Source organism: Schistocerca nitens, chromosome 3, assembly GCF_023898315.1.
Source record: "Schistocerca nitens isolate TAMUIC-IGC-003100 chromosome 3, iqSchNite1.1, whole genome shotgun sequence".
In the NCBI taxonomy this organism is placed as follows: Eukaryota; Metazoa; Arthropoda; class Insecta; order Orthoptera; family Acrididae; genus Schistocerca; species Schistocerca nitens.
The window spans coordinates 212,587,125-212,610,318 of record NC_064616.1 but is presented as its reverse complement, the minus strand read 5'-3'; the positions used below and the strand labels follow the sequence as shown (position 1 = coordinate 212,610,318).

The window sequence follows — 23,194 nt, the reverse complement described above, 5'->3', positions numbered from 1 at the left end:
ATGAATGTTAATGAAGTAGGTAAAGATGGAAAGTAAGAAAGGACAAGGACAGCTGGTGAGAGATGGGCAGAGGTGGAGATCCCTTGAATATGTAGACTGAGGTACATTGGATTTTGTTTGAATAACAAATAAAGACTACTTTGTATGGAATCACACAAATATATTAATACTTACCAAATAAACTTTCATTCTTTGATGACAATCATGATGCCGGATAAGAAACCTTCCACATGATTCTAGCAGATTGCAGCACATTTCAATATGATGATGTGTAAAATCCTGTACTAGCACTTTCAGGCAATATAAGCTTTCAATTTTGGAGTACATGCGGAACTTCACTAATTCCCCAATAAATCTAACAACTTTAACTTTAGATTCAATGTTCATTTGATCCTAAAATAAACACAAACAGCAAAAATTACTTTACATTATGGGAGTTTTAAGGGCACAGTAAATGTACATTAGTTATTAATACACAAAAACACAAATACTCTTATACACGAGTATAGTATAATTAACTTAAAAGTACTTCTGCACACACTTCTGATGTCTGGAAAACAGGGTACTGTGGATAGAGCTTCAAATGAAGTGAACTATGTAGTAAAACATTAACCACATCAAAAATACTTTAATAAATACTGACTGACAGCTGAAGTGGAACGAACACATGAAAATAATAGCAAAGAGACTTACCATCAGCACATTACGCCATTCGAGTCATGTCACCAGTGTCCAACAATAACTACCTCACATTTACATACTATTCCTAGACACATTCATTTCTTAGCAATGGTGTCATACATTGGGAATCAAATGCACAAAACATGGCCTCAATATTAACACTAAACGAAAGGGCCATATGAACAATAAATAAAAAGAATAATCAGGCCCACTATAATTTTTTTGTAAAGAGTTAGGGATTCCAACAGTGCCATGTAAGTACATCTATCAATAAATTACGACAAGGAAAACAATCAATTTTTGACAATATAATGTAAGTGGACAGATAAAAAACCTATTCACCAAATTCTGGGAGAAAACACACAAAAAGAAAGTTGTATTTAGTCAAACTTTCAGAGCCAGTGGCTCCTCCTTCAGACAGAAGGGTTCAAGGTGAAGCAAGAAGGGTGAAGGAAACGGACTGGAGAGGTCTAAGAAAAGGGGTAAATTTTGGAAAAGTCACCCAGAACTATAGGTCAGAGGAGACTTACTGGACAGGATGAGAAGGAAAGACTGACTGTTGGAGACTGCACCAGGCGAGATTTGAAAACCTGTGCAATTAAAGGTGGAAAGACAGGGTAATAGGCAAGATAGAGATTACTGCTAAAACATCATGTAAGAGCTATGCATTGTTGTAACAGAGGTGGTGGGGGGACGGGGGGCGAATAGACAGGCAAGAAAATGAAAGATATAGAAAACTAAAATGGAGTGACTAAAGGAGTTGTTACTGTGAAGAAATGCTGAGACGGAAGAAATTAATGTATATTAAAGGCAGGTGTGTGGTGAGAACCAAGGGCATTTTGTAGATCTTGTTTCCACCTGCAGAGTTCTGATAACCCAGTGTCTGAGGATACGGTCACAGGGGTATGATCCATAGGGTAGTTCCTGCTTCTTGATGTACTCCTACTCTACTCCAGGCTCTTTCACAGTTTCAAATACAGCAATCTCTTGCTCTTATACAGTTAATCTGTGGCCTATATGCCTCACCAGCCAATTTCCTCTGCACCAGACTTCTCTCCTTCTACAAAATCATGCAGTTATCTGCCCCTCATGTTTCCTTGGATGGTATCATCTGCCAAGCCAACTCCAAACTCCAACAACATGCCAGGCTTCACCTCAAAAACCTATCCCACTTTCTCCTGAACTACCTGAACAGTGGTATTTTCCTTACTGTCCTCTGCAGCTCCCTAAACAACCACACCATCTACCACCACTCCTCTCCTACAAACCGAGCTTGGCTAATCTTCATCACTGCCTCCCAGACCAAGAATAACTCGTAATCACAAGAACCAGTCACAACAGTATATTGTCTAAGCACTCTCCACTCCTGAATTATCTGTATTACCCAAGGGTCTCACTTTCAGCCCTAAACCAACATTTGATCACACTGCTTTGTTGAAGGACCTACTTTCCTTCACACAAAATATCAACTGGAAATATCATTTTGAAACCCAATCCCAAAACCTTTCCAACAGCAAACCTGCCATTGGACTTTGCTTTGAACAGTTCTGACCACGATCCCAACTTGATCCACCCCCACTACTACTTCAAAATCATCCCTTACAAGCGTTTCAAGAATTCCTCAAATCCAGCATTGCTTCACAACCCTTCCTCAGGTCCCTACACCATGACCATAATGTGCAGAATACCAGGCTCCACATTCCCCAAAAGCTGATGACTCCATCATTATCCTTCCACATACAAAGGTTCTACCACTGTGGTACTTGACTGAAAGGACTATATTAGCGATGATCTATGCCAGCTGTCTGACACCTCTACATACAGCATCTGCCAACAAGATCTCATTCCCATGATTCAAATTGACCTGAAGTCCATCCATAAAACCTCAAGCTCCTCAAAAGGACTAATACCTCAATCCATAAGACTTCTCACCCCACCCAAACCATGCACCCTACCTCTTACCTTCTTCCTAAGATCCACATACCCAATCATACTGGCTGTCCTATAGCTACTGGTTTAAAAGCACACCCAAACGTATATTTGCCTTAGTTGATTAGCACCAGCAATCTATAGTACAAAGACTTTCCTCCTATATCAAAGATACCAGCTATTTCCTACATAGCCTGAAATCCATGCCCTTCCCACACCCACCACACACCTTGTCTGTCAACAGTGACACCATCTCCCTCTACACCACCATCCCCCACAAGCATGGTCTGTCTGCTGCTGAACATTTCCTCAGGCAGTGCTCCCCTGATTCCAAACCTATGACATTCTTTCTACTCACCTTAATCAGCTCTATACTTACCAAAAAGTACTTCACCTTTGAGTGGCAGACATACAAAAAGATTGGGGGTACGGCCATGGGAACCATGATGGCTCCTTCCTATGGCAACCTTTTCATGGGTCATTTGGAGGGGGCACTCCTGGGATCCTCGGGTCTGCAGCCCCTGGTTTGGTTTAGATACATTGATGACATCTTTACCATATGGACTCACAGTGAGGCTGACCTGTAAAAATTCCTGGAATCTCTGAAGAACTACTCCCAGTTAAATTTCACACGATATCCCAAGCCACTTTCCGTGATGTTGACCTCATCCTCACCGCAGGCCAGCTACACACTTTTGTCCAAATTGACAAACAGTACTTACATTTTGACAGTTGCCATCCTTCCAGGTCAAACGTTCCATCCCATAAAGCCTTGACATTCGAGGCAAACATGTTTGTTTGGATGCAGACTTTTTACAGCAATACACCACCATTCTCACCTCAGCCTTCTCTGGACATAGAGCACACCACTTGTCACTCAGTATTATCCTCGTCAGGAATGTATTACTCAGCTACTTCCACCAGGCCATGACTTCCTAAAATCATGCCCTGAAATGAGATCCATTCTGTCTGAGACTTTGCCCACCACACCTCGAATAGCTTTTTGTCACCCTCCCAATCTTTGCAATATTCTTTTCAGACCCCGTGCTCCTTCTGCACCCATCTCCCTACCCTATGGCTCCTACCCCTGTGACCATCCCTGCTAAAAGACTTGCCCTGTGCACCCTCCTACCATCACCTTTACCAGCCCCATAGCTGGCAAAACATATACTATGAAAGGGAGAGCAACCTGTGAAACGACTCATCATATACCAGCTGTTATGTAAACACTGTTCATCCTTTTACACCGGCATGACTACCACAAAATTACCAGTTAGGATGACTGGGCGACAGAGGGTGTATACCGGCGCAACACACAATATCCTGATGCGGAGCATGCTCTACAACACGACAATCGTGACCTTGGTGCCTGTTTCACCACACGCGCCATATGGATTCTTCCCCAAGACACCAGTTTATCAGAACGCTGCAGGTGGGAATGAGCTCTACAAGATATCCTGGTTCTCGCTACCCACCTGGCTTTAATTTACATTAGTTTCTTCACTCTGTTTTAGTTTTCTACATCTTTCATTTTCTTACCTGTCTATTTTTCACCATCCCCATCCCACTCTGTTACATACAATGCACTTAGTTTTCCGCTCTTATTAATGCATACATAATGTTTTAGCAGCAATCTCTGTCTTCCACATATAAGCTGTCAAGTTTCCAAATCTCGTCCGCTGCAGTCCCCAGCAATCAGCCTTTCCTTCTCATCCCATCTGGGAAGTCTCCCCTGACCTGCAGTTCTGCGTGACTTTTCCAAAATCTACCCCTTTTCTTAGACCTTTCCAGTCCTTTGCCTTCACCTGTCTTTCTTCCCCTTGAGCCCTTCTGCCTGAAGGAGGAGCCGCTTGCTCTGAAAACTTGCCTAATTACATCCTTCTTTTGTGTGTGTTCTCCCACCGCTTGGTGAGCAGATTTTTTTATCTATCTAAATAAAATTATATTGTCAAAATTTGATTGTTTTCATTGTTATATTAGCCCATGTGGCCATCATTCCTTCTTATGTAACTCTCTTGACAGTCCTTGTTGTCACCTGTCTTGCTCAAACTGTCGTCTGTTTTCTACCTTATGTGCTAATCCGTTCATTTATTTATCTGTATCATCAAGATTAATCAAAACTTTGCCCCTATATCTTTTCTAGTACTGATTTCCATGCATGTAGAGGGGTCCATTTTTATTTGCACAAACTATTCCATTGTTATTTATGAATTTGACTGTAACAATTTACAGTTCAGTACACTGCAGGGACTTCTCCTGACTGTCTTTCACAAATTTATTCATAAATTTGACAGCTATTTTCTTTCCCATCCTCCCCTTATCTTGTCTATGTGTAATCTTTCACACTTTTGTGTGTGTTTTTTGTCAAAATGTTCTTTTTTCTTAACTGCCAAACTAAGTAGTTTACATGTTTTCCTATTACTTTCTCTTTCTGTTTTGTCTCTTTTCAAAACTTTTCCAATCATGTTTTCCATATCATATAGAGCACTCTTCTGGTGAGAAATTCTCACTCACTCATCACCTCTTGTTAACCATTCTCTGTTCTCACAATTTTTGTATGAATTTTTCTGATTTTTACCGAATTTTTTGCTTGATTTTATTCCATTTTTCTATCTTTTATCCACCCTCTGCTTATCCTTTTTGCCACTCCCACAATTTTTAACACTCCAAACTGTCCTCTCTTGCCATGACGAATCCCCTCATATATTACATAGCTCCATGGAGTGGCTGTGTGGTTTGAGGCGCCATGTCACGGATTGCGCGGCCCCTCCCACCGGAGGTTCGATTCCTCCCTGGGGTATGGGTTGTGGGTGTTATTTTTAGCATAAGTTAGTTTAAGTAGTGTGTAAGTCTAGGGACCGATGACCTCAGCAGTTTGGTCCCTTAGCAGGTCACACACATCTGAACATATTACATCCATTCTTTTAAAAAGGTGCTTCTGCACTATAAAAACTAAGGTCTTAGATCCCACTTCTTGAAACCTGCTTGTCTACATCTACAGCTACGTAGATACTCTGCAAGCCAACATACAATGCATGATGGAGGGTACCCTGTACCACTACTTGTCATTTCCTCGCCTGTTCACTCACAAATGGAGTGAAGGAAAAATGACTGTCTGTCTGCCTTCATATGAGCCCTAATTTCTCATATCTTATCTTTGTGGTCCTTACACAAAATGTATGTTGCTGGCAGTAGAATAGTTATGCAGGCAGTTTCAAACGCCAGTTCTCCAAATTCCTCAATAGCATTTTTCGAAAAGAATGTCGCATACCCCCCACGGATTCCCATTTGAGTTCCTGAACCACTCTATAACACTTACATGTTGTTTGAACCTACCGGTAACAAATCTAGCAGCCTGCCTCTGAATTGCTTCAATGTCTTCCTTCAGTCTGACCTCGTACGGACCCCAAACACTTGACCAGTACTCAAGATCAGGTCGCACAAGCGTTCCACATGCAGTCTACTTCACAGGTGAACCACTCTTTCTTTAAATTCTCCCAATAACTACCACAGTTCTAATACGTTCGTTACACCTCATATTGCTTTGCAACATTTATACGACTTGATTGTGGCAAGCAGGACACTAGCAATACTGTATCAGAATTATTACAGGTTTAATCTTCCCACTCGGAAGCATTGTCCCTTGACAGTTTCAAATACGGCAATCTCTTGCTCTTACCCATCTAATCTGTGACCTATATGACTCATCAGCCAATTTCTACTCCACCAGACTTCTCTCCTTCTACAAAATCAGGCAGGTATCTCCCATCATGTCTCCTTTGATGGTATCATCTGCTAAGCCAACTTCAAACTCCAACAACATGCCAGACTTCACCTCAAAAACCTATCCCACTTTCTCCTGAACCACCTGAACAGTGGTATTTTCCTTACTGTCCTCTTCAGCTCCCTAAACAGCCACACCATCGACCACCGCTCCTCTCCTACAAACAGAGCTTGGCTATTCTCCTTTACATCCTACCTTCACCACTGCCTCCCATACCAAGAATAACTCATAATCACAAGAACCAGTCACAACATTATAGTGTCCTCAACCTCTCGCCTAAAGCACTCTCCACCCCTCAATTATCTGTATTATCTGAAGGTCTCACTTTCAGCCCCTAAACCTGCATTTGATCACGCTGCTTTGTTCCTTCAAAAGGAATGTCAACTGGAAATATCATTTTGCAACCCAATCCCAAAACCTTTCCAACAGCAAAGCTGACATTGGACTTTGCCTTGAACAGTTCTGACCACGATCCCAACTTGATCCATTGCCACTACCTCAAAATCATCCCTTACAAGCCTTTCAAGAATTCCTTACATCCAGCATTGCTTCACAACTCTTCCTAAGGTCCCTACAACATGACCCTAACGTGTCCTCTGCAGAATTCCAGGCTCCATGGTCCCTAAAAGCTGACGACTCTATCATTATCCTCCTCCAGACAAAGGTTCTACCACTGAGGAACTTGACTGTGGTGTAGGGGAAGGTGTCGTCGTTGAGTGACTGTAGGAGGATACAAGATGACTTGGACAGGATTTGTCATTGGTGTAAAGAATGGCAGCTAAATCTAAATATAGATAAATGTAAACTAATGCAGATGAATAGGAAAAAGAATACTGTAATGTTTGAATACTCCATTAGTAGTGTCAATTAAATATTTGGGCGTAACATTGCAGAGCGATATGAAGTGGGACAAGCATGTAATGGCAATTGTGGGGAAGGCGGATAGTCGTCTTCGGTTCATTGGTAGAATTTTGGGAAGATGTGGTTCCTCTGTAAAGGAGACCGCTTATAAAACACTAGTACGACTTATTCTTGTGTACTGCTTGAGTGTTTGGGATCCCTATCAGGTCAGATTGAGGGAGGACATAGAAGCAACTTCCTGGTAGATTAAAACTGTGTGCTGGACCGAGACTCGAACTCGGGACCTTTGCCTTTCGCGGGCAAGTGCTCTGCCAACTGAGCTACCCAAGAACGACTCACGCCCCGTCCTCACAGCTTTCTGGATCTTGTGGATGAAAACAGTGAGCTGGCTTTCACGTGGTCATTCTTAATGGAATCCATGCCGCTTCCTACAAAGGAGACTTTTCGGTCTGCAGAAAAGTGATAATATGTGAGCATAAAACATATTTAAAAGTCCTTCATTTGTGAGGTGATACTATTTTCCACGCCTTCTGGGAAAAGTTGTACTTTATCGTGTTATATTGTAGGCCTGCTGCTTCTAACTGATTGAGAAGAGTAAGATGGTTGCATAGGAGTTCTTGCTTGATTGTCCGGCTAACAACTGAACCACAACTGGTGACTGCTGCGATGGGTTGCATAAGTTGCTCTGGTATAATTGAAAGAAGGCAGGTGTGCTGGAAAGAGGGTGGGTGTCAAATGGCAATATCTACAAAGGCCTAAAGAGTTGCTGATTACTATTTCTGTTTTGGGTTAACACTAAATTAGTCTACAAATTGTGATTGTGGTGCCTCCTTACAGTCAGTGCACCATATCATTGCCGATTGTCCTCTTCAAGCGTACAAAGCAATGATAATGGACATTCACCATGCATCAGATGACGCAATCGAATGGATCCGACAACAAGATATGGAAATGTAAGCTTATACAACTTTGTGATTGTGCACATTTGTCCACAAATATTGTATACAAGTATTTGCTTTCATCATAATACAAATAAAAGCACTAAATTAATGGTGTTTATGCTCCTGAACTACCTTCACTACATAATTGGTACATAATTGTAATTTTTGACTTTAATAACACCCCCCCCCCCATTCCAATAAATTATCAGTTCATTTCATGCCAGCCATCAATAAATCAGATAGCAAAATAAAGCTCCTGTGCCCACCATTTCATCTGCATCCATCCTTTCCCCACTAGGTCTTTACTCCTACCACCACACTCCATTCACCCTCACCCCCCCCCCCCCCCGCCTCCTCGCACTTTAGTTTGGTTTATGGGTCTATGAATCAACATCTGCAGTCTTCTCCTGGCAGTACCCCTCTCCTCTTCTACCCTGTTTCCCAACCCTCATCCGCACCCGTCTCTTACATCAGTGAGTGCAACATGTTACTTTCAATGCTTGCACCAGGATGAACCCACTCCAGTGTTCATTTTTGTAGTAGCACCGTGAGTCTGTCACAAACATAATGAGAATTTCAACACTTGTACATATATTTCATATTTTTTACTTTCAATACACAACACTATTAAACCATAAGATAAATACATTATTTGGAACTTCTAATTTACATAATGTAGTTATTGGTACACGGTGGTTTTCTTCCATAAAATGAACTGAAACTAATTACCATGTAGTTTTGAAGCTAATATAGTTTTGGTAGCTTAAGACTTCTCTTGCAGAGTATAGGATTCAGGAACTTAATAACAAGCATACGCATAAAGAAAAGATGAACACTATTTCCATCAGCAACTTCTAATTATTAATTCACAAAACAGGCTACATTAAATTACAAACACAAACCTTTTTGCGGATGTGATATTTAAAGTCTTGCTTCAATAGCTGGCAAAGATCTTCCGAAATGTCTGGTTGCACAGGGTGTAACGTAGCAACAAATCGTCCATAAAAAGGCAGTAAATCTAAACGAATACGAGGTACATTGAACAGTGCCCTGAAAACCATGAAAGAGGTGCACAGGTTGAGAACCTAAGAAATTCATAAATTCGTAAGTCTAGAACATCCTCAAACAGAGCCGTAATACAAATTTAGAAACAATTTGTGACTCACCTCACAACTTTCTTCCTGTTGTGTTTGGTATTCAAGTTCATTGCAAAATCAATAGCTGCACTGTCTATCATTTCTTGGTTTACACAGTTGGGAAGAGCAGACAGAAATGATTCTATTAAAACTTTATTGCTTACAGCTGAAGGCTCAGTTTCTTCTATTTCTGGAAAATTCAGTTACATACAGATTAAATTTGGTATCACTAAAGTAATGACATGTGGTTGATAGTTACTGCACATCAAGATGGTTGTTACAATAATGAAAATTAGAGAACAACAAAAAATACTGAGGAAATGCAAACAAACAAGCAAACAAACACACAGACACAATTAACATCAAGCTGCCACCCTTTCCACACACACACACACACACACACACACACACACACACACACACATTTTGTGGGTGTATGTGCAATGCACAAATCTACTTCAGATATCTGTTTGCAATACATCATTATTGTTTACAAAAGTATGTTTAGCATAACAAGCAATTTTCACAGACCCTGAGACAGAACTGAACAGGATTTTGTAGTCTTGTCCTCAGTAGCAGCAATTTTGATCACCTCGAAGCTGAAAGTTTAAATGAGTGCAGGACAGTGTTTGTTCAAAGATGTACACAACACCATTTTTTATATGACATCAATACACATGCATTTTATTTCTTTCAAAGTTCAACTATTAATTATTGTGACAAGTTTTTACAAAACAAAAAAATTATTAGTGTAACTATCCAGATCAGATCCCACAACACCTAACAGTCACCATCCAGTGGTGAAGTTGATTGTCCTTGTAGTACCAAAACCGCACGAGTGATGCACTACATTTACCATTATACTATCTGTTTCCTACCTTTTTCAAGTCAGTACCATTAACATTATCGACTATAATGATAAAACCCACTCTCACAAATAAAACGTAAAACTAAATCAGCCAATGACACATTGTCAGATAAAATGAGTGGCAACAAGTCCAGTAACCCACGATTTTGTCGCTGGGCAGTCAAAGTGGGACAGTGTACCAGAATATGGGCCACTGGCAACCAGGCGCCGCACTGACACTCAGGCAGATCTTCACCGGGCAAGAGGCAACTGTGGGTCGCCCACGCATGGCCAATGCGGAGCCGGCAGTGGACAACTAATTCCCTGTGAGCGGCCTGCATGGAAGACTTCCACACATTTGAAGTCTCCTTAATGACACGCAGTTTGTTGTGTTATGCCATTTTGTCTCCCAAAGCTGGAAAACCCTGCGGCATAAGTCAGAACACAGGTCAGGTTCAGAGATGCCCATCTCCAGAAGCGGTTTCCGCATAGCTTGTTTGGCCAGCCTGTCAGCAAGTTCATTGCCTGGGATGCCGACATGTCCTGGGGTCCACATAAACACTACTGAACAATGGTATAGGTCCAGGGCATAGATGGACTCCTGGATGGACGCCACCAAAGAAAGGCGAGGGTAGCACTACTCGATACCTTATAGGCTGCTCAAGGAGTCAGTACACAGAAGAAACGATGCCTCAGGGCATGAACAGATATACTGAAGTGCACGACATATGGCCACCAGCTCTGCAGTGAATACACTGCAGTCATCGGGCAAGAAATGCTGTTCAAAATGGCCTCTGTGGACAAAGGTGAAGCCAACATTACCATCAGCCATCGAGCTGTCGGTGTAAACCACTTCAGAGCCCCGGAACACTTCAAGAATCGAGGGGAAGTGACAGCCGAGAGCCGCACGGTTAACGGAGTTCTTAGGGCCTCGTGAAAGGTCCAGGTGAAGCTTCGGCCTACAGCTACACTACGGACGTGTATGTGAATGGACCTCGAGGAGAGGTGGTGAAGGGAAGGACTCCAGTTCAGACAGAAGCGATCGCACACGAGCCGCAATCGTTAGCCCTGACCTTGGCTGCCTATGCAGGAGGTGAACTGGCATGGTTGGGAAATGAAGACAGTAATTAGGATGTTCAGGAGAGCTATGAATGTGTGCAATGTACCTGGTGAGCAGTTGTGCACGTCTGATCTTCAATGGAGGGACTCAAGCTTCCACCAGTACGCTTGTCACAGGACTCGTCCTAAAAGCTCCTGTCACTAGTCGAACTCTGCAATGGGTCGAGCAAACGCAATGCTGAGGGCGCCGCTGAAACATAAATCACACTCCCATACTCAAGGCAGTATTGAACAAGGGCTCTGTAGAGCTGCAGCAGCGTGGAGCGATCTGCACACCAGTTGGTGTTGCTCAGGCAGTGGGGGGCATTGAGGTGCTGCCAAATACTTCCGTTTAAGCTGACGAAGATGAGGAAATCAAGTCACATGAGCGTCGAATACCAGACCTAAGAATCGATATGTCTTCACTACAGTGAGTGGATCGTCATTAAGGTAAAGTGCTGTTTCCGGATGAACGGTACGACGCCAACAGAAATGCACGACACACGTCTTCATGTCAGAAAACTGGAAGCCAAGGGCTAGAGCCCATGACTGTGCTTTGTGGATGGCTCCCTGTAGGCAACACTCAGCAACACCAGTAGTGGGGGAGCAGTACGAAATGCAGAAGTCATCTGCATACAGAGAAGGTGGGACGGAGGGCCCGACAGCTGCTGCTAGACTGTTAATGGCCACTAAAATTAGACAGACACTCAGTACAGAGCCCTGCGTGACTCCATTCTATTGAATATGGCTGGAACTATGGGAGGCACCCACTTGGACACGGAAAGTGCAGAGTGACAGGAAGTTTTGGATAAAAATCAGGAGCGGGCCCCGGAGACTCCACTCATATAATGTGGCAAGGATATGACGTCACCAGGTCATGTTGTATACTTTACGTAAGTCAAAAAAGACGGCAACCAGGTGTTGGCACCTGGAAAAGGCTGTTCGGATGGCGGACGCAAGGGACACAAGATTATCAGTGGTGGAGTGACCCTGGAGTAAACCGCCCTGACATGAAGCCAGTAGGCCACGTGACTCTAGGACCCAACCCAACCGCCAACACACCATATGTTGCAGCTGCTTACAAAGAACGTTGGTAAGGCTGATGGGTGGATAGCTATCCACATCAAGCGGGTTTTTACTGTGTTTGAACACCGAAATGATGGTGCTCTCTCACCACTGTGATGAAAAGACGCCATCACACCAGATCCGGTTGAAGACGATGAGGATATGTCGCTTGTAGCCAGATGAGATATGTTTAATCATCTGGCTGTGGATCCAATCAGGCCCAGGAGCTATGTCGGGGCAATGTGCAAAGGCACTGAGGAGCTCCCACTCTGTAAATGGGGAGTAATAGGATACACTGTGGCGTGTAGTGAATGAGAGGACTTCCCCTCCCAGCCGCCATTTAAGAGTGTGAAAAGCTGGGGCTTAATTCTCCAACACAGAGGCTCGAGCAAAGTGCTCAGCGAAGTGCTTGGCAATTGCGTTTGCGTTGGTAGGTAGCACGCCATTTATGGTAACACTGGGAACACCTGTTGGGGTCTGGTACCCGAAAAGACGTTTGATCTTTGCCCAGACTTGGGAAGGTGACATATGGCACCCAATGGTCGAGACATATTTCTCCCAACACTCATGCTTCCATCGTTTGATAAGTTGGAAAATGTGGGCACAGTGCCGTTTAAAGGCTATGAGGTGCTCCAGGGAAGGGTGCCGCTTGTAGAGCCTGCCGACACTCCTTAATTGCTACAGCGACTTCCATCGACCGCCAAGGGACTGCCTTACGCCGAGAGCACCCTAAAGAGCAAGGGAGCGCACTTTCTGCCGCAGAAATAATTGTTGTAGTCACTCACTCAAATATCACATTGATGTTACTGTGTGGGGGAGATTAAATGGTAACAGCAGAGGTGAAATTTTCCCAGTCCGCCTTGTTTAAAGCCCACCTGGACAGGCTTCCGTGGGCCTGATGCCGGGGCAGTGACAGGGAGATGCGGAAGGGGTCACTACCACACAGGTCGTCATGTGCTCTCCAGTGGATAGATGGGAGAAGTCCTGGGCTGCAAACTGATAAATCAATGGCCGAGTAACTACCATGAGCCACACTGAAATGTGTGGCAGCCCCAGTATTTAAGAGGCAGAGGTCGAACTGAGACAGTAAAGTTTCGACATCTCTGCCTCGGCCAGTAAGCACGATGCCACCCCACAAAGGGTTACGGGTGTTAAAATCTCCCAAAAGTAGGAAAGGTTTAGGGAGTTGATCAATAAGTGCAGTTAACACATTCAGGGGTACTGCGCGATCTGGAGGAAGATATACATTGCAGACAGTTATTTCCTGTGTTGTCCTTATTCTGACAGCCACAGCTTCAAGAGGGGTTTGAAGGGGCACAGCGTCACTACAGACTGAGTTAAGGACATAAACACAAACTCCACATGACACTCGATTATAGTCACTATGGTTCCTGTAATATCCCTTATAGCCACGGAGGGCAGGGGTCCGTAATGCTGGGAACAAGGTTTACTGGAGGGCAATGCAGATAGCAGGCGTAAAGTTTAACATTTTCCATAGCTCAGCAGGTGGTGAAAAAAACCGCCACAATTCCACTGCAGGATGACATCATCATGAGACTGGGAAGGCATGGAACATTCAATGAGGCAGTTTGCACCTCATGGTCACCTGCTGCCACGGACCTATTGCCTGAGCAGTCTATATCCATTGTGTCTGAGGATCTGGAGAGATATAGGTCCTCAGCGGACACCAGAGTCTCCACGCCATTCTCAGACGCAGAGCTTGTAGGTAGCAGTGGTGTGGGTGCCACCGCAATTTCTTTGTCTTGGGGGTCTTCTTTTTAGATTTCTCTTATTGTTCCTTGTGTTTCCCTGTCTGGGAGGACTTCACTGGCTCAGTCTCTGGGACTGAAGATGAGTGTGAAGCCCTACGACCAGCTGCTTTTGAGCTCTTCAGTCACTGGCAGGTGTCATCTTTCCCACTAGCAGAAACCTGGGAAGTGAGTGGCCCAAGGGACCCCTTCCTAGCGAGAGAAGCTGAAGACGACTTACGCTTCTCTGGCTTAGAAGTGGGGACGGATGTCCCCGTTGGTTGGGGGTGTTGCTCCCAAAGTAGGTGGTGCGGGAGCCAGTGTAGATCAGTCGGCCCAGGGTCTTGTGCTCTATGATTTTCCTTCTTTCTAGAGAATCCTGCAGTCTGGCGAGCAAGGCGAATGGTGCTCTCTGCAGTGGATAAAGATGGGAGGCGGGGCACATGGAGTATTGGGATGTGATGGGCATCCGCAAACTCGACATGTGATGCTACAAGTAAAGTTGGAAGACATATGGCAGAACTTGCAGCACCCCATCAGGGGAGGGATATAGGGCTTTACATCACAGGGGTAGACCATCACCTTGACCTTCTCGGGCAATGTATCACCCTCGAAGGCCAAGATGAAGGCACCAGTGGCAACCTGATTATCCCTCAGACCCCGGTGGACACGTCAGATGAAATGTACACCTCGCTGCTCTAAATTGGCATGCAGCTCATCGACAGACTGCTAAAGAAGGTCCCTGGGAAATATGATACACTGGACAATATTTAAGCTCTTATGGGGCATGATGGTCACAGAAACATTCCCCAATTTGTCACAAGCAAGTAACGTCAGTGACTGGCCAAAGAATGCTGTTTTGATCAAGACTGATCCAGATCTCATTTTGGACAATCCTTCCACCTCCCCAAACTTGTCCTCTAAATGCTCAACAAAAAACTGAGGCATCATTGTCCTGAAAGATTCCCCATCAGCCCTCGAACATACAAGGTACTGGGGCAAATAAGATCCACTGCCATCCTTAGCCTGACGTTCTTCCCATGGTGTGGCCAGGGAGGGGAACGATTTGGGGTTGTACTTCTGTGCGTTGAATTGAGCTCGTAAATGCTTACAGACTGCTAGTGTTTCACCACCAGCAAGAGACGATGGAATACGGTTCACCGTGTGACATCCACCCTGATGCCATCCACTCCGACCAGGGGCCATCCCCACTGGTGCCACCCAGCCACAGCAAAGGCACCTTGCAGGATGGCCATTGCTTGGAGTCCCAATGCCCCAGGGTGACGCTTATCTACTCCTTTGCATACATGGGGAGTTAACGGTGCAGGCATCAGCAGAATGATCCCCATGTGATCAGGTGGCTACAACCAACAGGGTACACGGCAGCCCCACCACAACGGACTGGCTACCGTGCTGGATATCAGGTGACAAGAAGTCCACAGTCATTGTCGACGCAGATAGTGACACTGCATAGTGCATGGTAGAAACCCAGGAAGGTGACCTCGCCCAAGAGATGGAGAATGAGTGGGACTGAAATGCGACAATGAGAAAGTGGGTTAAAGATCTCAACGCACAATGGACATGATGCAACATGTAAGGCACCCTTCCCCAGTTCACTCGCTCTTCAGAAAAATTTTGAAGAATGGAGGTCAAACCCTACAGGGGACCAACACATAAAGGCCAAAATGTGTGAAACTGCTTTTAGTTACCTTGGGCCTATTCTTACCCCCGGACCTGCAGGGGTAAACTTCATGTGGACCACACACAGTCTAATAGTACAGTGCCTACCGGATTGGTGTGACATAACTGCATCTTCTGGCATTCCACATTGCTGCCAGATGAATATGGCAGCTGCTCTTTGCTACACAATACTCCTTTTGTTGTGTGATTGTATTTGTACTCATGAGAGTAAGAAATGTTCCTGAACCCAATACTCATTCTGTTGGTCTTGTGTAGTAATAATCATGTATTTATGATCACAGTAGTGCTGAATACAGCAACAGAAACACAGTACATGAAGACTGAGAACTGATTGCAAATGAAGTATCAGAGACAGGTACAATAATCAAAATTAATTTGAGGAATTTCCAGAAAAGAAAGAAAACATAGAACTAAATAGAAATACATAATGTGGTTTCCTATGAACCAACACCTGGAACATCGGCACTAACATGCCGAAACAACCTTTACATATTTCCTTCCACTAGCTAATCTGAAATTAAAAATAAACCTATCATCAGCTAATTGTCTATCCTATGAGGATCAGACCTCATTATGTGTGAAATCTACAATCTTCTTGTGCCTATGGTGTAGGATCTGCAAGCACGAGCTCACCTCTAAACAACACTTTACCGAAAGAACTTTATCAGTAAAGAGAATATGACACAGCAGTTGCCAAGATGTGTGCTGTATTTAGTTTAAGAACACAACATGGATTGCAAAGACACGATTCCATTATGATTATAGCATGACAATATTTTAAGAACTTGATAACGTGGTCATGTCTTTCCAAAACATGTTGTATTTTTAAATTAAATAAAGCACACATCTGGACAACTGGTGCATCATATTTTCTGAACTGAAACCATAATACAGATGCACTATGGCTTCACAACAGATTTCTTTTAATATTCACCCATCACTGTTGCAGCCATACTCACCAATATCAGTAAAAGGATGTACTGAACAAAATATTTTAAACATCTGTTGACTAATGTTAATTACATTGACTAACGACAGGAAAGCTTCATTGTCTGAAGAAGTTGTCATGCCATGATACTAACTATTTATATGAATGTGTGGTGTCTTTTCATTCGGACATGTCTGAAAGATCATACGCCAAGCAGAATCCATGCAGCTGTGATTATATGTAAACTGAAGGTGGGGGGGGGGGGGGGGGAGGAGGCGGGAAGGGAATGGAAGGGAAGGGAAGGGACTACTGATGTCAGCTGCATTGGCAGCAGCGAGCAAAAAATGTGTACTGGACCGGGGTTCCAACCCAGGATCTATTGCTTGCTAGGAAACAGTATTATCGCAAATGTGTGGCCCAGCTCAGCATGGCCCACACTCCCACCAAGTGCCACCCATCCGCAGTCCCTCTCCATTTTGTCCATGCTCACTACTCAGATTCTTGCAGGAGTTCGGACATACTTGTGCATCTGCACTGAAGAAGGTAGATCCATTGCCCATCTAGACGAATCAATTAGATGAATGTGTGATGTCTTTCTTTTGATGAACAACTAAAACTAATGTGATTCTGTTTCATAGAAACTGTTGTTGGTTCAAAATTCAGAAATATGTATGGTCACCACTATCCTTATGCAATGTGAATTCTCTGTTCATATGAATGAGTCCTGTATAGCAAATCAGAGTGATTTACACGAAATTATTAATTTGTATGTTAAATGAATCACTGTTGGATGTAATTTTGTACAGAAAAAAATCAAGTTAACAAAGGTATGTAGTCAAAGTTTGGAATATAACAGTGGTTTTGACAAAATTTACAATGAAAAATGGGACTGCTTATGAACTCCTAGTTTAAGTATCACAGTTTCAGGTAATTTAAAATATATTACTGGAAAGTGGGAATGCTTAACTTTGGAGTGGTGTATTTTACTTTTCGCAACTATCTTGATTAGCTCATAAAGTTTTGAAAATAGCAAAGTATATTACAGCCATCAGTTAGTTATAGCTTTCAATTATGAATGCCCTAACGAAAGCTAAGTACAACAGAGGAATCAGAACAGCCAAAATAATAATCTGAACAATAAGTTCCTGTGAAATTCACTCCAAATAAGAACTTGAGATTTTCATGTAGGTGTTTTGTGCCAACAAATAGATGTATTGAAAATAGACAAAAATCAGCAAAAAGATTTACTTATTTATGGCAGTAGAAAAACTGCAACAAATGGGGAGAATCCAACTGTTATGTCACTGCTCCTCAACAGTTTCGTCAGCAACTACACCATGTTGCTGCCTCTGGATCACAGGGTCCCGGGTTCGATTCCAGCTGGTTTGGGGATTTTCTCTGCCCAGGGACTGGGTGTTTGTGTTGTCCTCATCATTTCATCATCATCATTCATGACAGTTGCTAAATGGGACTGTGTAAAAATTGTGACTTTGTATGGGTGCTGATGACCGCACAGTTGAGTGCCCCACAAACCAATCATCACCAGCAACAACACTGAGATATATCCGGGTACGTTATACAGCAAAAATTTTACATAAATAAAGGCTAATATATCCTCAATATTAATTAAATAGAAACAGTACTCAGAACATCAGAGGCATTGACGGTAAATCCAGGCTGCAATATAATACAGATTCCCATTCACCAAATAGAAGAGAGACTGACCTGTTATCTTCTATGTAGTGGGTAACAACCTATCTTCATCTGCATATTTAAAAAATTATATTTCTAAGCAAATGAAAGAAGGCACCCTTTTAGTATGGTGCATGACAATAAATAAATTAAAATGAAATTCTGTAACTAGATTGCAACATGACAGCACAAAATGCATTGATAATGTTTAAAGGTCAAGACTTAGGTCTCAGTTTTCTTGAATTACCTATATTCATGTATAATTTTTATTACCTGCAAACTTTTTTGTTAGGGATAGGCCCAAGAAATCACAGTTGGCCATGAAAAATTTGCACACACACTAAATAACAACATGCAATTAATAAAGGTTACATATGATGGCATAATGACAAACAGTTCCAACAAGAAAAGCCAATGTTTGTACGACGACACAGTTACATTGCTGAAAGCCAACTGATATTCAAATAATGAAGTACAGAGAGAAACAAAATTAACGGCATGTTCTACCCACATGCATTACAAGTGCACAGGAGGTAGAAAACATAGGGGTTGCGATTTCTATTGTATCAATCCAACTATTTTTACATTAAGTTGACCTCATATGTATGAAGATTGGCAACAAAAATACTTTTAAGTAAAAAATGTAGGAAACAGAACTACTGTATTATAATGTAGTGCTGGTTTCGGATATGGAAGAACAATTATTAATAAAATTTTACAAACCTTCAGGCTCAGGAGGGAGTGTTTCTTCCTCTGGTGAAATACAGTTCAAATCTTTCTCAAATTCTGCATCCAGTGCTTCTTCTGAGACCTGTGAAATTACAACCACTAATAAATGTCTGATTAGAATAGCTACGTTGGTGATAATACACAGAATTATTTAACAGGAAAGGCAACACCAAATCACAGAATTGAAAACACTGTTCTTTAGTGAAACTGGACTCAAAATATCATACACTTATTTCATCATCTAACAGTGTGTATGCCTTATAGCAAGTGTGGTATAAGGTGTGTTTAAATCCAGAGGAGCTTGCTTTCATTACTATGAGTCTTTGCATAATTTTGGGGGCCATCATAGCATATCTATATCTTAGAATCCACAGAACGCAATATGTTTTCTTGCATTAAAATTGTTTATTGACATGCCACTTATAAGAAAGAAAGTACTTCCAGAGGATCAGCAAGTAGTTACAGATAATCAGTTAAAGGCTTCAATTCTATAGTCATTTAGTGATAAGTTGACCCTCTGGCAGTGGATTCCCTATGTATTGTCACTGATGTCACAGTCAAAAGATTTTGTGGATATGAACTTGATCACCTCAGCTTCAAATTTGAATTCAAGTCCTGATAAATTCCTCACTATCTCACAAATCAAACCCCTTCTTGCTAGGTGAAATCTCTCTGCTTGGCCCTTTTACTACCCATTCCTCTACTCACCACTGGCCTCCCTTTCTGACAATGCCAAGAGACTGAAAGACATTTAAGTTCTGGCATAAACCGAACACATTTGCTTCATAAGAAGAGCAATAAAAGAAACTTAAGTTTATTTGTACAATGTACACAAATGCCAGTGAATTTTAAAATCAAACAAAGGCCTAATTTCTTCTTGGGACAGACAAGCTCCCTTAATATTGTGCAAATGGAGATAGATCGGAGTACATAGAATATTACCGCATTTAAATGATATAGGAATTATTCATTCTTTTGCCATTAGTTATACTTGTGCTGCTATCAACAGTCCGCCTCAGTTACAGGATTCACAAACACTTCAAAAAATGTTCTCACATTTTCACGTGGTATAACAATAGATTCAGGCAGGCAGGCAGACAGACAGACAGAACATAAAAATTCCATCCTGAAGGGAGAGTGGAGGGGAAGAGGAGGGGGGTGGCAACAGGAAGGGTATCTGGCAATCCCTACTACCACCAATGCCATAATCCGATCAACATTCAGGCCCCACGAAGATATGGGGTAACGCCTGCAAAAAAACTTACCTGCAGAACTCCTGCAATGTTTTTTCAACAGCAATTCGCAAGTTTAAGCATAATGTGGCACTAGTGATTAGTGTGTGTGTGTGTGTGTGTGTGTGTGTGTGTGTGTGTGTGTGTGTCTCAGTGTCCTTATGGAATTGCTCTGAAAACTGAGGTTTTATATTCACTTGCACAGTGCTTACTTGCTGCAGTTTTACCTTTAATATGACAGGGTGGTCACCTGCTGAAATATTGACAGTTGTCGATGATGCCCCCCGACTGCATTCCTGCATGGCTGATGTTTTTGACAGATGGGGCACTTACAATACTGATAAATGAAGCAACTGATTAGTTACTTTCAGAAGAACAGCCATTCTCTTCCATTTTACTTCGAAATTTCACTGAAGCAGCATCAGTTGTCTTCAGTCTCAAGAGTGGATTGATACAGCTCTCCATGCTACACTATCCTGTGGAAGCCCTATCATTTCTGTATAATAATCACAATCTCCATCCATTTGAACCTGCTTACTGTACTCATCTTTTGGTATCCTCCTGGAATTTTTAGCCCCCCCCCCCCCCTCATAGCACTCATTTCCTCATATCATCAAATTAAATTCTTTGATCCCTCATTTTGTTATTCGATCCACCCACCTAACCTTCACCATTGTTCTATAGCACCACATTACGAAATCTACCATTCTCTTCTCTGCGCTGCTTGTAGTCCATGTTTCACTGCCATAAAAGGCCACACACTGGACAAATACTTTCAGAAAAGAATTCATAAAATCTGAATTGATATTAGATGTTCACAAATCCCTCTTTTCAGAAATGTGTTTCTTGCTACTGCATCTTCATTTTGATCCTCTCTACTTCAGCAATCATCAGTTAATTTGCTGCCCAAATAGCAAAACTTATTGACGCTTCCATCTAGTGGTCTAGATGCTTAATGATGTTAATACCCAGGAAGGTCCGTATAGTTAGCTAACTTTGTGATGGTTAACTGAATGTTTTGATGGAATTACGGAACTGGCCAAAAAATATATGAACAGAAGGCAATAACTGAAGAACCACTGCTTTTACTGCTTTTCTGGGCAAAAATGAATGAATGGAAGAAAATACACTATTCCTGACTATAAATTTCCCCTGGAAGAAGGTGTGCGGCTAAGTAATGACATGAGCAGAGCTAGAATGACTACTTGAAGTTCGTGACCCGCATGTGTCCTATACCGGTGTCCCTCTCAGATGACAGTTCTGAACTGTGAAATTCAATTAACCCCCGTTGGCCCTCCAAGCAGCCTCTCTCAGGTGACTGAACTCTTAACTGGCTCCGGGGTGACTCACCACTGCCTTATATTCCCTCACAGTGGCTGTGCCCTTCTGGCCACACCCTGCGGCACTGTGAGTCCGTATATGGTTACCCAATCCTCACTGGCGACTTCTCATTTGTGACCGTATATCGTCAGCCTGCATGAGGCCTGCACCCAACTGCTCTTAGCGATTTTTCACACAAGTCTACGCAAAATTTCTGGCTAACACCTTAATCTTTGTACTCACAACCAAAGTCATTCATTCTGGCTCATTCTCTCTACCATTTAGGCATTTCATTATCCACAAATAACACATCCCCCACTCGCCCTCCTGAGGAACAATTTATAGGCACTGTCCTCGGAGACAATTGCTTCACAGTGATTGAATGATAAGCAAAAGAAACATGCAACAATAAACAAATCTTTTTTTCTGGAAGCCTGGAACTTTTGTATTACAATTAATAGAAATGTTCTATCAATATTACACTTCTGTTTTCTGCGAAGAATGGCTATACACTTTATTTACAATCAACTTTACAATAATTTACACTTCATGGTGGGATCACAAGTTTGCTTTTAGTGTTTTTCTGTTCTTACAGAAGGCAGATTTGGTGTTTTGCCTGAAAGACGACGCATCTAACATCACTTTGCACATGCCTAACAGGTGTAAGGAATCTATTAAAAATTATTTCTTCACTGTCTCCTGATGTCCTTCGAGTAGGATGACCCGTCACTATATCCCTATTTGGGCAATGATTAACAATAGTATTTTTATATTTCTAACACATATTATGCCACAGCAACTGTCACCTAATGGTTTGAAAATGTGTGTTCAAACAAATTTTGAGCATTTACAGTATTTACATAGAGAGCATAGAGTCACTATAACCAGTATACCAGAGACTATGTAAAGCCAGAAAAAGAAATGACATATCAAAAATTTTCTGAAAGCACTTCTCTCCTGATACTCAGTGTCACTCTTCAATCCACCGAGCTTATGCCCTGCAGCTGCTATGTCATCTAATTGCCAAACTGCATGCTACATTGGCAAATCCAGCTAAGTTCACTGATATTTTTCATCTCATTATTTACTATGCTCAAGTTCAGCATAACGTCACTGGTGACATTTGTTTGTATCGAATGCTCAGGGTCTATTACCATTTGGGCAGTATATCCATGACATTTTCCTAGAAATTTTAACTTTCCAATGTCTTGCCGCATGATGATTATGGGTCTTCCTTCGTGACAGATGCCAATAATGCCTCCATCCATTGGGGCAAGAAACAGCCATTCTACGTTACTCAGCAGTATCCACAAACTTTTGTATAACACTATTAGTTTCTGGAAGCAGCCCTTTGGAACTTCTTGGACTGGTTGATGCAGCTTAGCCTCACACATCTCATGGTCATATGTGGAAAAAAGAATGAACACTTGCTTACATATTCTGAGACTCTGATCTACTCTTTTACACTGAAACTGTTCACTAATTAGCTTCATATACTGGCT

The 23,194-nt window shown here is 42.4% G+C and overlaps 1 protein-coding gene across 4 annotated transcripts in view; it reads right to left on the bottom strand.

Moving 5' to 3' along the window:
- Positions 1-23,194, bottom strand: part of LOC126248165 (regulator of nonsense transcripts 2-like) — a 213,516-nt gene that overhangs the window by 76,368 nt on the left and 113,954 nt on the right. For all 4 annotated transcript variants that reach the window (XM_049948921.1, XM_049948920.1, XM_049948922.1 and 1 more), the window contains 4 exons: positions 19,135-19,222; positions 9,363-9,522; positions 9,099-9,246; positions 175-393 (listed from right to left, as the gene is read on the bottom strand). In XM_049948921.1, the coding sequence (XP_049804878.1) occupies positions 175-393; positions 9,099-9,246; positions 9,363-9,522; positions 19,135-19,222 (615 nt within the window). The remainder of the gene's footprint in view (positions 1-174; positions 394-9,098; positions 9,247-9,362; positions 9,523-19,134; positions 19,223-23,194) is intronic.